The sequence below is a fragment of the Macrobrachium rosenbergii genome, chromosome 2 (assembly GCF_040412425.1).
Source record: "Macrobrachium rosenbergii isolate ZJJX-2024 chromosome 2, ASM4041242v1, whole genome shotgun sequence".
Taxonomy (NCBI): domain Eukaryota; kingdom Metazoa; phylum Arthropoda; class Malacostraca; order Decapoda; family Palaemonidae; genus Macrobrachium; species Macrobrachium rosenbergii.
The window spans coordinates 33,405,513-33,420,512 of NC_089742.1; the positions used below are offsets into that span (position 1 = coordinate 33,405,513).

Genomic DNA, 15,000 nt, shown 5'->3' on the forward strand with positions numbered 1-15,000 from the left:
CATTGAACCCACGCCATGCCAATATATGTTCAAGAAGCTCACGCATAAATGATGGTCACCTATTCTGGTACTGACCACACCGAACATTAATGAACTTTGCGGATCACACGACTATAATATGGAACGCGTTATCATATGCAGAACAGTGTGAATAAATCTACCGCAGCCGAGAGGATATATCAGATGACGCAAGGATCAGAAGTCTCCAGTTCGTGTCTTCCTCTAGGCAAGAACGAGGTAGGTGCTCGGGAAGAGGGGCTCGTCACCTCACTCCTTGTGTCAGTTGTATATAACGCTCTCGTTCTTACAGTCTGGAACCGTTCCCTTTAATAGGGAAAATGCTCGCATGTCCCCTGATTAAAACAGAGAGAGTGTGTGTGTATACCACCGCCAGATTTAGTTGGAAACCCAGCCTCAACAGTTTACATGAAGTGATGAAACGCATCCCTTGATTTTAGAGAATTCTCTTCAAGAAAAAAATCAAATAAAATGATCATTGCAACGCTTGGTAACGAATAAATGCAATCTCGGGTTTAGAAAAATATATTTTATCTGCAACGATATATTTCTCCTCACGGAGAGAGTTTTCCTGTTATGTAATTAAATAGACGAGCTTTTATTCCGTTTTCTATGACTGCATTTAGGCGCTGACTGAAATATTTTCGCCCGACTCGCCATAAACGCATTACATTTGTGAAGTAGAATCTCTCCGCATTTTTCCTCCGAGAATTGGAGATGCGTCCTCGCTCATAATATATGATAGTTTTCGCTGATAGTTTTCCAGTGTGCTGGTCTGGTCCCACTTGGTTTCATGCTTGGAGAGAATAAGCGTACAAGATATTCAGTGTATAATATTTCGCATTGCGATCAGAACGCTGTGAAATATTGTGTACCAGTGGAATGAGATGAATGGTTGCTCTTTCTTTTCTCATGAATATGTTTTTTTTTTAGTTTTCTGTAAAAGAAAACTATTGTGTCCGCTTTGTCTGTCCGCCCGCACTTTATTCTGTCCGCACTTTTTCTGTCCGCTCTTAGATCTTAAAAACTACTGAGGCTAGAGGGCTGCAAATTAATGTGGTGATCATCTATTCTCCACTCATGAGACATCACAAATTGCAGCCCTCTAGCCTCAGTGGTTTTGATTTTATTTAAGGTTAAATTTAGCCATAATCGTGCTTCCGGCAACGATATAGGATATGTCACCACCGGGTCATGGTTAAAGTTTCATGGGCCGCGGCTCATACAGCAATATACCGAAACCACCTAAAGATAGATCTGTTTTCGGTGGCCACGATTATATGCTGTAGAGGCTGTACAGAGAAACGCATTTTTTACTTTTTTTTTTTGCTTCTCTGAGATATCCACAAGGGAAGTTATTCATGTGAAGTTATTCGTGGGAAAAACACGAGCATACTAAGATTAGAGTTTTGCAGCGCGCATTCAAACATTCATAGATCAGTTTAGGATTCGCTTGTACGTACGTTTTTAAATGAATGCTAAAGTTTGTATGAACTCAAAACCGAATATGAATTAAGCAAAAGGGATTGTGACAGCAACTGTAGTATATATATATATATATATATATATATATATATATATATATATATATATATATATATATATATATATATATATATAAAATATATATATATATATATATATATATATATATATATATATATATATATATATATATATATATATATATATATATATATATATATATATATATATATATAATTATAGTATTTATGTATATATATGTATGTATGTTTGTGTGTGTATATTCTGTCTCTGAAGATAAATTCATACGCTAGCACTTCTCCATCGAGCCTGTCATCCATGCGTCGTCCACGTTCCCAGCGTCACCAAACACTATACATTAAATCTTCCCTAATCTCTTCGGAATCTGAACAAATCCTCCGTGATGAGAAATGTCTCGGTTCATGTCTCGTGTTTTCATTTCTGAAAACCGAAGCATTCCTTTACCATTACGACACTTTCCTTGGCTCATTTCTCGGTCTCGATGTCACTCAAGGAATTCCAGGAACAAAATATTAATTAAACACATTAACAGCCTTTAGTTTCTGTAAAAAACTATTGCTGACCAGTTTGTCTGTCGATCACACTTTCTGTCATACTCCAGATCTTAAAAACTACTGAAGTTAGGTGGCTGCATGTTGGTATGTTGGTCATCCACCCTGCAATCATCAAACATACGAAATTGCAGCCCTCTAGCCTCAGTAGTTTCTATTTTATTTAAGGTTAAAGTTAGCTATAATCGTGCGTCTGGCAGCGCTATAGGACAGGCCACCAACGGGCCGTGGCTGTAAGCTTCGTGAGCCACTGCTCATACAGCATTATACACTGTGCAGAAAACTCGATTGCGCCGAAGTGCATTTTATACTTGTTTGTTTTACAGATTATAAAATCGTTTGTGTTTACAAATCAAGAAGCATGAAGTTTCTTCAGACGCTCGGCTGATGATTCGAAACTTGACCTAAAGCTGTTCGCCTCCTCGAAATAAGAGTGTTTTTCTCCTCTCCTTAGTTTATTTGTGTGGCTACAGTGGATAATTTTTCGCAGTGAGAATGAATAATTTTCTTGGTTTTAAATCACGTTGATCATACGGTTTTTTATTGATGAATTAAATCGTTTTATAAAATTTCATAACATTTTAATGACGAACTTTCCTGAACATTGTAGCTTTAGTTGTACTGAGTTTTACTACATACATATATATATATATATATATATATATATATATATATATATATATATATATATATATATATATATATATATATATATATATATATATATATATATATATATATGTATATATATATATATATTTGAGAGAGAGAGAGATTTGTGAAGAATTTATCACATTATTTTTCATCTTTCACATGACTGAATGATTAAGTATGTGTAAAGAAAACCTGTTGATTGACGTCAAGGCAGCTATGGCCATCTACATCTTGACGTCACAACCTTTTATAGTATCGAAACCCAGAACTTCAGAAAAAATAATAAATATAATGTAAAGAATCCCCACCATTATCTGAAACATCATCCCATATCTAAGCTTCTCTCGCCCTGCATACCAGCCTCGAGTTCCTCACAAACACGATAATTGTTGCTGCAAGAGAAATTAAGCCTTAGGGCTGCCTGACTTAGATGCCATTTTGCCCTGGGCTTCATCTGTCCACTTGAGTGTTTTTGCTTATTTGTAACAAACGAACTTGATCGTGTATTTGTTACGTGCACTCACGCATACAGCGTAGATTTATGATAACTGCACACAAACATGCAGTGCGTTCATAGTCTATCTCTCTTTTTTTTCTCCTTCACTCTTCTAAAGATATGCTCTCTCTCTTTCTTTTTTCCTTCTCTTCTGAATATACTCTCTCTCTCTCTCTCTCTACTTTTTTCTCCTCTTCACTCTTCTAAGATATGCCTCTCTCTCTCTCTCTCTCTCTCTCTCTCTCGATATCCATGCGAGTACTTTCTCAGCTTTTTTTCTCCTTCACTCTTCTAAGATATGTTCTCTCTCTCTCTCTCTCTCTCTCTCTCTCTCTCTCTCTCTCTCTCTGGTACCGTGCGACACTTTCTCTCTCTCCGTTTTTTCTCCACTCTTTGTAGATGCGCGCTCTCTCTCTCTCTCTCTCTCTCTCTCTCTCTCTCTCTCTCTCTCTCTCTACGATATCCGTAAGAGCACTTTCTCTCCGTTTTTTCTCTCTCTCAACTCTCCAAGCAGGACTGGCTGAACATATGTATATACAAACGGACAATGTAAGTATAGCTCTTTCATGCTGTAATTATAGGTTATCAAAAATACATACAAACCGTGATAAATCTTCAAGATATTTACTTAGTAACGAAACACGTTAAGAGTTAAAATGATACGCATTTGCACTGAATGGGAGTTCACAAAGAACTTTGTACCCGGGTACAGATATGTTTTATTTATTGATTAGCCGGTTGGTTTGACCGAGATTAAATTGGCTTTATACCTTCATGGACCCTTGCCTTAAGAAGGCCTGTAAATGTGGTGAGATAATACAGGGTGCATGGGCTCTTACGTGGACCTCTGGATTCTCCCCACCAAATAGCATACAAATATAGTAGATGTGTTGTGATAATATACTTTTACGCATTTTGCTTCTTTTAGGAGCCACTGACAGGAAAATAATCTTGTCACAAAACTTAAGTCATAAAACTTAATAGCTTTTTCTGTTACAGGAAAGCAAATAAAGTGTAGAGGATGTGTTGTGATAAAATGATTTTTTTTTAAACTTTTTTTAGGGGACATTAAGAGAAAAACTGATCTTTTCTATTGCAAAACTTAAGTCATAAAAACTGGTGGCATTTTCTATTAAAAGGAAAGCTATTACAGTCCTTTCAACATTTTCTTTTTATGACGAAGAAGAAAAATAACTTGAATCGTTCCCGTTATACTCCTCTCTCCTTAATAACAATCACAGACCAAAGAGAAAATAAATTAAAAACAAGTAAAAAATGCGTCGGCGCCATCGACTTTTCTGTACATCCGCTACAACGTATAATCAAGGCCACCGAAAATAGATCTATTTTTCGGTGGGTCTCGGTATAATGGTGTATGAGCCGCGGTCCATGAAACTTTAACCACGGCCCGGTGGTGGCCTGGCCTATATCATTGCCAGATGCACGATTATGGCTAAGTTTAACCTGAAAGAAAATGAAAACTACTCAGGCTAGGGGGCTGCAATTTGGTATGTTTGATGATTGGAGGGTGGATGATCAACATACCAATTTGCAGCCCCTTAGCCTCAGTAGTTTTTAAGGGCGGAAAGTACGGACAGGAAGAAGTGCGGACGGACAGACAAAGCCAGCACAATAGTTTTCTGTCACAGAAAACTACTAAGATACATTTGAAGAAGTTAAATTATTAATAAAAAAGGATAAAAATATCTCGAATTCTTCCAATTTATGCAACTCTCTCTTCAGTTGTAGGCAAAGATGAAAGAGAAAATAAACTAAATAAACTTAATTTTCCAACTTGCTGCCGAAGAAAAATATAAAAAAAATCAATAAAATCTGCAAATAAATTTTAAACAGCGAAATGATTCATAATAAAACTACAATAAATAAAATAAACTATAAACAAAAAGCGATGAAATAAAATCTGAAAATAACGTTAAATCAGCTCAATGATTCATAATAAAAACAATAGTAAATATACAAAAAAAATTATTTCAGTTCCACTAAATATGAAAAGACCCGAAAAGAGATGAAGTGAAAACCCATAAAAGATCATCAGAAAAAAAAAAAAATATCTCGAAAGCGCCACAGAAGCAACAAAACCACAACAGCAGCGAAAAAGCAAAGCAGAAACAACATCATGAAAACAACGCGAGAAGATTAGGTTAATTAAGTGGTGCAAAACCCAACCAAGAGCTCAACTAAAATATAAAAAAAAAAAAAAAAAAAAATCCGCCCGACCGAAAAATTTCCTTTAATCCGATCAGTGTTTGTCCGGGCGGGATTAGCTCTCCGCTAAATCCTCTTCGGGCGGGTTTTGTTGGTCACAAATGGAACGCACGAGCCAGAAAATATTCGTAAACGAAATACAACAGATAATGCTCCCGAATAGACGACGCTCTCTCCTCCTCCTCCTCCTCCTCCACCTCTTCTTCTTCTTCTTCTTCTTCTTCTTCTTCTTCTTCTTCTTCTTCTTCTTCTTCTTCTTCTTCTTCGAGCCTGACACAACAATTTGCATAAGAGGCTTTCGGAGAAAGTATAAGCCTCTATAACTTGTGGAACGAAGAAACCACCTATAAGAGTTTGGGCGAATCGTTGGCATGGTCGAGTGGGTATAGTGGATACAGAGGGGCATGAACACACACACACACACATATATACATATATACAGTATATATATATATATATATTATATTTTATATATATATATATATATATATATATATATATATATATATATATATATATATATATTTCCATCTTTTCCCTTATGTAAGAAGTACAGCCTCCCGGTTAATCAGTAAGTCCTTAGGAATGGGGTTGCTTGTCTCACGCCCATTTTCATGACCTCCACAGGTTCTGGTACCCATTTACCTCTGGGTAGACTGATAGGCGGTAAGCTGGAGCAATCCACAGACCTATCGAACATGAAGTGAGTGCTATATAGCTCAGTCATTGTGTCCAGTTGAGCTGTTAATCAACTCAGTGGTCTGGTTAAACTAAGATCTACATAACATAATCCACATTTTTAGTTTTCTGTAAAAGAAAACTATTGTGCTGGGTTTGTCTGTCCGTCCGCACTTTGTTGGATCTCTTCGTATGCTTCTGTAGGCTCCTCTGTATGCTCCTTTGTATATGCTCCCTTCTGTATGCCCCCTTTCTGTATGCTCCTCTGTGATTCTGTATGCTCCTCTCTGTGTTTCTGTATGCTCGTTTCCATATGCCTGCTATATGCTATATGGCTCCCTTCTGTGGTATACTTCCTTCAGTATGCTCTCTTCCATAAACTCCCTCTTGTATGCTCCCTTCTGTGTCTGTATGCTCCCTTCCATAGGCTCCTTCTGTACATGCTCCCTGTATGCTCCTTCTGTGTTTCTGCTCTCTTCTGTATACTTCCTTCAGTTCTGTATGCTCCCCCAGTTCTGTTCTATGCTCCTTTCTATATGCCCTCTGTATACCCTTGCTATAGGCTGTATGCTCCCTCTGGGTCTTTCTATCCCTTCTGTGTTTCTGTATGCTCCTTCTTCAGTATGCTGTATGCCTTATAGGCCTTTGTATATGCTCCTTTGTATATGCTCCCTTCTGTATGCTCCCTGAAGTATGCTCCGTTCTATATGCTCCCTTTTAGAGGCTCCCATCTGTATACTGCCTTCTGTATGCTCCTTTCTATATTATCCTTCTGTATGCTCCATCCTATGTGCTCCTTTCTATATGCTCCCTTCTATATGCTCCTTTCTATATGCTCCATTTTGTGCTTCTGTGGAAATTCGTCCTAGGAAAACGAAGAATGAATTTGAAGAGGTTGAAGAGTGTACAGAACCTTGGTCGATGTTTATACTCGGAAATATTAATAGTCATAACGAGAAAACTATGAGACTATATAAATGACGAAACCCAACCACAAACTCGTTTCTCTCTCTCTCTCTCTCTCTCTCTCTCTCTCTCTCTATGCTTCCATCGAAAAGTTTTGTATTTTATTAAAGCAATTACTGATATTTTATCTGTTCAGTCAACTAATTCCAAATGACAATGTTGTCTTTATATTAGCAAAATATCAAGGGACAAATATTGTCTTGTTATGAAAATCAGATAATATTATTTTCAAAGGAATTTTGTATAAATACTCAAATCTGACGTTTAACAGGTATTGTATCTATATTTGCCTAAAACAAAAAAACATTCCCATCTTTCCCTTATACATACTTGAAATTCAGAATCAGTATCATTTTCATAAAGCTTGCAAAAGCGTGTAGGAAGCAAATGCAGTGTTTGAATAGGTTTGCAATAATTAACGAATTCCCTTGATAATTATAGGCGCAACAGATTAGCAACAGAATCATCATCGTTGCATATTTGAAAATGGCTGATAAGTTTAACAACTAAATTCAGGTATATCATGTCAATCACGTATTCGATCACTTATTGTTGAATGGACAAATACATTTCAGATAACATCTGTTATTTCTAGTTCATAGAACTGTATCAAAATACGCAAAAATAAAAATTATAATTCAATTTTATCGTTAGATTATCGTATTGATGAGGTCGACCACGTGGCCACTTCCAGTCCTTTTTCCAGAAAGGGAATTCGATGTATTTTTGCTCAAAATAGAGGAGCTGACGCCATCTATTGATAGGACGACGGCATTTTAAGAGTGGGGAGTATGGTTCTGTGATTTTTTTTATAATTCTACTTTTCTCACAAACTAAAGAATCAAATCAACTGGAATATCTAGAGTACCATTTTATGAGAATAACATTCCCGTACATGTAAATATCTGAACTTGATATAAATTCAATAAGAAGTTTATAATTTCAAGTGAGTTCAGTTTCACCCACACTAAAAATTCCTTCGTCCAACTTAGCGCCACGTAGATGCAGGACTGACAACAAAAAAGTAGGCATTCACGTTTTGTCACTTAGAAGTAAAAACGATTCTGTTGGTGCATAAAAGTATAAAAGACTAGCATTCGTTATTTATTATTTTTAGCTTGTTAAATTATAAATAAAGAGGTACAATGTTCGTGATTTATCTCTGGTTCAAAGCTTCTCCGGCAAGTTGGCACTTGACAGCACTGGCAAGAAATGTGGTAAGAATACTTAACAAAAAGTAAGAATTTTCTCTTATCATGGAAAAATTTACAACGACTATCAGGGCAATTTAAAAGTATAAGAAACAAACGTTTAGTATTTATTATTTTTAGCATGTTAAATAATATTTAAAGCGGTACATTGACGGCAGATTCCTTCTTTGAGAATCGAGTAGGTTGGCAATTCCGACAGCACCGTATCCAAGGAGGGAAAACAACTCTGTTCTTGTAACGTTTTACGTTGAACGAATGTTTTTACTTGAAGCAGAGAATGATAATGTCATTGTAAATATATTCTAGCTCGTTGAGATATGTAATTAGACAAGCGTAATAGAAACAGCAGGCAGGGCACACCGATATTCACGAGGTTTATAACCCAAAGGATGGAGGATGGGTGATGAGATGTTGGATGCAATAGAAGATGAGGGAAGATGAGGGATGGGGTAGAAGATGAAGGATGCAATAAAAGATGGGCGATGCAATAGAAGATGGGGAAGGTGATTGGAAGATGGGGGATGGAAGAAGGGTGATGGGAAGAGGGTGAGTGGAGTAGAAGATGGGGGATGCAATAGAAGGTAAGGAAGGTGATTGGAAGATGGGGAATGGAAGATGGGTGATGGAAAAGAAGATGGGGGATGCCATAGAAAGTTAAAGTTAGACATGATCGTGCGTATGGCACCGCTATAGGTTCCAATAACACATGCCACCACCTGGCCGTGGCTGAAAACTTCATGGGCCGCGGCTGAGAGTTTCATACAGCATTACATGCGGTACAGAAAACTCGATTTCGCATAAGAAACTTCGGCGCATTTTTTACTTGTTAGTTTTCTGTAAAAGAAAACTATTGTGCCAGCTTTGTCTGTCCGTCCGCACTTTATTCTCTGTCCGCTTCTCAGATCTTAAAAACTATTGAGGCTAGAGGGCTGCAAATTGATATGTTAATCAGCCACTCTCCAATCATCAAACATACCAAATTGCTGCCATTTAGTCTCGGTAGTTTTTATTTTATTTCAGGTTAAATTTAGCCATAATCGTGCTTCTGGCAACGATGTAGGATAGGCCGCGGCTCATACAACATTATACCGAGACCACCGAAAGTTAGATCTGTTTTCGGTGGCCTTGATTATACGCTGTACAGAAACTCGCGATTAAAAGCGAAGAAACTTAGCGCATTTTTTACTTTTTTTTAATGCATGCGGTATGTGTTTGTATTTTCTGAGCATATCACATACTTTATATATTAAAAATTATATATATATATATATATATATATATATATATATATATATATATATATATATATATATATATATATATATATATATATATATATGTATATATATATTTAGTATATATATATATATATATATATATATATATATATATATATATATATATATATATATATATATATATATATATATATATATATATATATATATATATATATATATATATATATATATATATATATATATATATATATATATATATATATATATATATATATATATATATATACAGTATATATAATTTTATATATATATATATATATATATATATATATATATATATATATGTATATATATATATATATATATATATATACATATACAGTATATATAAATTTATATATGTATATTATATATTATACATTATACAGAAAACGTAAAAAATATCCTGTCAATCAGCGTCGTCTATGCAATCATTTCCACGCGGACATGGAGTGAAGCGCAAACGCATCGCTGAATGATGCATCGAAACACCCCAAAACGTTGCAGAATTTACCGAGAAGAAATAAAATATTTTGGCATATCGTGAAAATATGAATACACGCATAAATATAAATATAGCTATAAATATTCTCTCCGAGCTATGGTGAGCAATTAGAACGCGAAATATTCACGGGGTCCCCATGAATATTCTCCGTCCGTCGTGTAATTAATCAATGCATGTATTGCACTTCACAATTGCATGTCAGCAGATGCTAATTGGGGATTTAGCGCAGCGCAATCCGTTCAAATGACAAATCCCATCGAGGGATTTTTTATTTCTCTTCGGAATGACGTCGATTTTAGATGGCGAATTCTGGGGCTTCTTCGCTGGAAGTCTCGTTAATCAGGAGGAATCATCGGGGATTTCGTTTCCATGTTTTATTCATCAGTTATTCATCCGTGTAAAACGGATTTTTAATGAAAATGATACGCCTTTTGAAATGTATATAAACTTCGTGGGAAAGAATTATCATTGAAAGATTTCTAGCATTGAAAATTATTCGTGAAAATTGATTATTTCAATAATCTTAGCATTAAAAATTTTTCGTGAAACCTTGAATATTTTAATGATCCTACCATTACATACTGTATTATTCGTGAAAACCTGATTATTTCAATTAACATAGCATTTAAAATTTTTCGTGAGAACTTTATTATTTATTAATGATAGCATTGAAAATTTATTCATGAAACCGATTATTTCAGTGACCTTAACGCTGAAAATTATTCGGAAAAAACGATTATTTCAGTGACCCTAACGCTGAAAATTATTCGTGAAAAATCGATTATTCTAATTATCCTAGCAATGAAAATTCTTTTGTGAAAATCGATTATTTTAATAATCCTAGTACTGAAAATTATTCGTGAAAAAATCTGTTATTGTGATGTTCCTAGCACTGAAAATTATTCGTGACCACTCGGTCATTTTAATAATCCATGCATTGAAAATTATTCGTTAAAAATTTATTATTTTAATAATCGCAGTGTTGAAAATAATTCGTAAAAATCGATTATTTCAGTAATCCTAGCATTAAGAAATTAGGTTAGGGAGCAAATTTTGCCAAAATAAAACTCAATAGAAGGTCATTTGTAAATTATACAGATAGTAAGCAGTTAAGCAGTTAACTGTAAGATTGTGTACTGTAATATATACCTAAAACTATTTATACTAATGTAAAATAACGTCCACATTACTTATACTTTCTCTGGACAACCCCAAGAGGTGAGATTCTTCATATAAGTTACTAGCTAACATAAAAAAAAAAAAGTAAAAAATGCGCCGAAATTTCTTCGGCGCAATTGAGTTTTCTGTACAGCATATAATCAAGGCCACCGAAACTAGATCTATCTTTCGGTGGTCTCGGTATAATGCTGTATGAGCCGCGCCCCATGAAACTTTAATCCCGGCCCGGTGGTGGTTTATCCCCATCGCCGCCAGAAGCACGATTATGGCAAACTTTAACCTTAAATAAAAATAAAACTGCTGAGGCCAGAGGGCTGCAACTTGGTATGTTAGATGATTGAGGTGGATGATCAACGTACCAATTTGCAGCCCTCTAGCCTCAGTAGTTTTTTAAGACCTAAGAGCGGACAGAATAAAGTGCGGACGGACAGACAAAGCTGGTACACAGTTTTCTTTTACAGAAAACTAAAATGACGTTCTCATCACTACATGTAGCCTACTTCCAATGCAAATAATAATAAAAAAAATAATAAAAATAGAGAACTGTCATATAAATGATCAAGCTATGAAAGGAAAAATGTATTTCGGTGGAAAAGGAAAAATAGAATCCGTCAGCTGGGAATCCAGTGAATTTTTCCCGTAATCAAACGCCTGAATCGTACACTTGAAAAGTGGAATATTTTTTTTTTTTATTTTCTGTATCTGTGTTGTTACGTTTGTATACGTGAGTATCTAGTATATTTATAGTCATATGTATTTATAGTCATATACTTGTTGGATAGAAGGTACGTTTGTGTACGTAAGTATTCAGTGTATTTATAGTCATATACACGTGGATAGTAGGTACGTTTGTGTACGCGAGTATCCAGCGTATTTATGGTCATATACTTGTTGGATAGTAAGTACATGTACGTGAGTATCCAGTGTTTATATAGTCATATACACGTCGATAGTGGGTACGTTTGTGTACGTGAGTATCCAGTGTATTTTTTGTCATGTACTCGTTGGATAGTAGGTACGTTTGTGTACGTGAGTATCCAGTGTATTTATAATCATATACACGTGGATAGTAGGTACGTTTGTGTACGTGAGTATCCAGGGTTATGTATAGTCTTATAATTTTTGGATAGTAGGTACGTTTGTGTACTTGAGCATCCAGTGTATTTATAGTCATATACATGTTGGATAGTAGGTACGTTTGTGTACGTGAGTATCCAAGGTATTTATAGTCATATACACCTAGATAGTAGGTACGTTTGTGTACGTGAGTATCCAATGTATTTATAGCAGCATACATGTTGGATAGTAGGTACGTTTGTGTACGTGAGTACCCAGTTGTATTTATAATCATATACTTGTTGGATAATAGGTACGTTTGTGTACGTGAGTACCCAGTGTATATATAGTCATACACACGTGGATAGTAGTTATGTATGTGTACGTAAGTATCCAGTGTATTTATAGTCATATACACGTGGATAGTAGGTAGGTTTGTGTACGTGAGTATCCAGTGTATTTATAGTCATATACATGATGTATAGTAGGTGTAGTGACTCGCCTTAATTATTCCATAGATGTAGTGGTAGCTCTAATAATGAAGAATCATTCAAACTTTCCTCACACTAATCCGTTCTGTCAGTAATCATTAATGACAAGTAATCATTAACAACATTAATGTTAGCCGTACCGACGACGGTCTACAAATACCGTGTTTAAATACTCATCACTATATTCATCTCTATATTCATTATACTCACTATTAGCTAACATTATACCCACCATACTCATTAATACCTGACATTATACTCATTAGTAGCTGACATTGTACCCATCATATTAATAACTGACATTATACTTGTTAATTCCTGACATTGTACCCATCATACTTAATAGCTGACATTTTACCAACCATACTTATTAATAGCTGACATAACCATCGTACTCAGTAATAGCTGGCATTATACGCATCATACACATTAATAGTTCACATTATACCCATCATACTCATTAATACCTGATATTATACTCGTTAATAGGTGATGTTATACTCACTGACATTATACGCATTATACTCCATTGCTGACGTTTTGCCCATTATACCCATTAGTAGTCATTATACCCACTATACATATTGCACTACATAGCTGACATTATAGCCATCATACCCAGTAGCTGACATTAAGCCCATTGTATTCATTAAAAGCTAACATTATATCCATCATACTCATTTATAGCTGACATTGTACCCATCATACTCATTAATAGCTGGCATTATACCCATTAGAATCAATAGATGACATTACACCCTATATTCTCGGATATGCTCATTAACAGCTGGCATTATGCATCATACTCATTCATAGCTGACATTATACGCATCAAACTCATTAATAGCTGTCATTATACCCATTATACTTATTAATAGCTGGCATTATACGGATTGTGCTCATTAACAGCTGGCATTTACGCATCATACCCATTCATAGCTGATATATACCCATCATACTCATTAATAGCTGACATTATATGCGTCATATTCATTATTAGCTGTCATTATATCCATTATACTCATTAATAGTTGGCATTATACTGATTATACTCATTGATAGCTGAAATTATACCTGTCATACTCATTAACAGCTAACATTTTACCCAGCATCCTCAGCAGCTGACATCATACCCATCAAAATCAATAGCTGACATTATACCTATTATACACAGTAGCTGACATTTTACCCATCATACTCAGTAGCTGACATTATACCCATTATACTCATTAATAGCTGATATACATATCATACTCATTAATTATTGAATTATACTCATTATACTCATTAGCTGTAATTGTACCCATTATACTCATTAGTAACTGACATACATAAATTCATTAATTGCTGACATTATACTCATTAGTAACTGACATACATATCATATTCATTAATTGCTGACATTATACTCAATAGCTGACATTATTCCCATTATATTCATTAATAACTGACATACGTGTCATACTCATTAATTGCTGGCATTATATTCATTATGCTCATTGGGTGTCATTATACCCACTGTACTCGTTAACAGCTGATATTGCACCCATTATACTCATTAATAGCTGACACTGCACCCATTATACTCATTAATAACTGACATTGCACCCATTTTACTCATTAATAGCTGTCATTGCACCCATTATACTCATTAATAGCTGACATTGCACTCATTATACTCATTAATAGCTGACGTTGCACCCATTATATTCATTAGCAGCTAACATTGCATCCATTATACTCATTAATAGCTGACATTGTACCCATTATACTCATTAACAGCTGACATTGCACCCATTATACTCATTAATAGCTGACATATTATTTCAATTACGTTGACATACACCAACAAGTATCAGTATATACTTAAGAAAACTAATTCCTTTCGTCATCAGCCACGAACCTGGAACGAAGCAACAACTCCCTACTTACTTATAACGGAGACATTCGTCCTCGCGTTCCTGGTGGGACTCTTCTGGAAGTCGACCCTGCAACGGTAGAGTCCTTCGTCCGTCGCCCGGACGTTGTCTAGCACCAGCGCCGCCGGGGTCGACTTCGTGTCGAAGTGGCCTCTGTCGCCGAGGGTCTTCTCGTCCGACCAGTTCCTGACCTTCACCGAGCGGGTGTCGCTTCGTGAGTCGTAGCTGGAATTCCAGAGAGAA

At 35.5% G+C, this 15,000-nt stretch overlaps 1 protein-coding gene across 1 annotated transcript in view; it reads right to left on the reverse strand.

Moving 5' to 3' along the window:
• Positions 1 to 15,000, reverse strand: part of LOC136842750 (neural cell adhesion molecule 2-like) — a 258,128-nt gene that overhangs the window by 39,092 nt on the left and 204,036 nt on the right. The window contains exon 3 of the mRNA XM_067110504.1: positions 14,771 to 14,982. Within this exon, the coding sequence (XP_066966605.1) occupies positions 14,771 to 14,982 (212 nt within the window). The remainder of the gene's footprint in view (positions 1 to 14,770; positions 14,983 to 15,000) is intronic.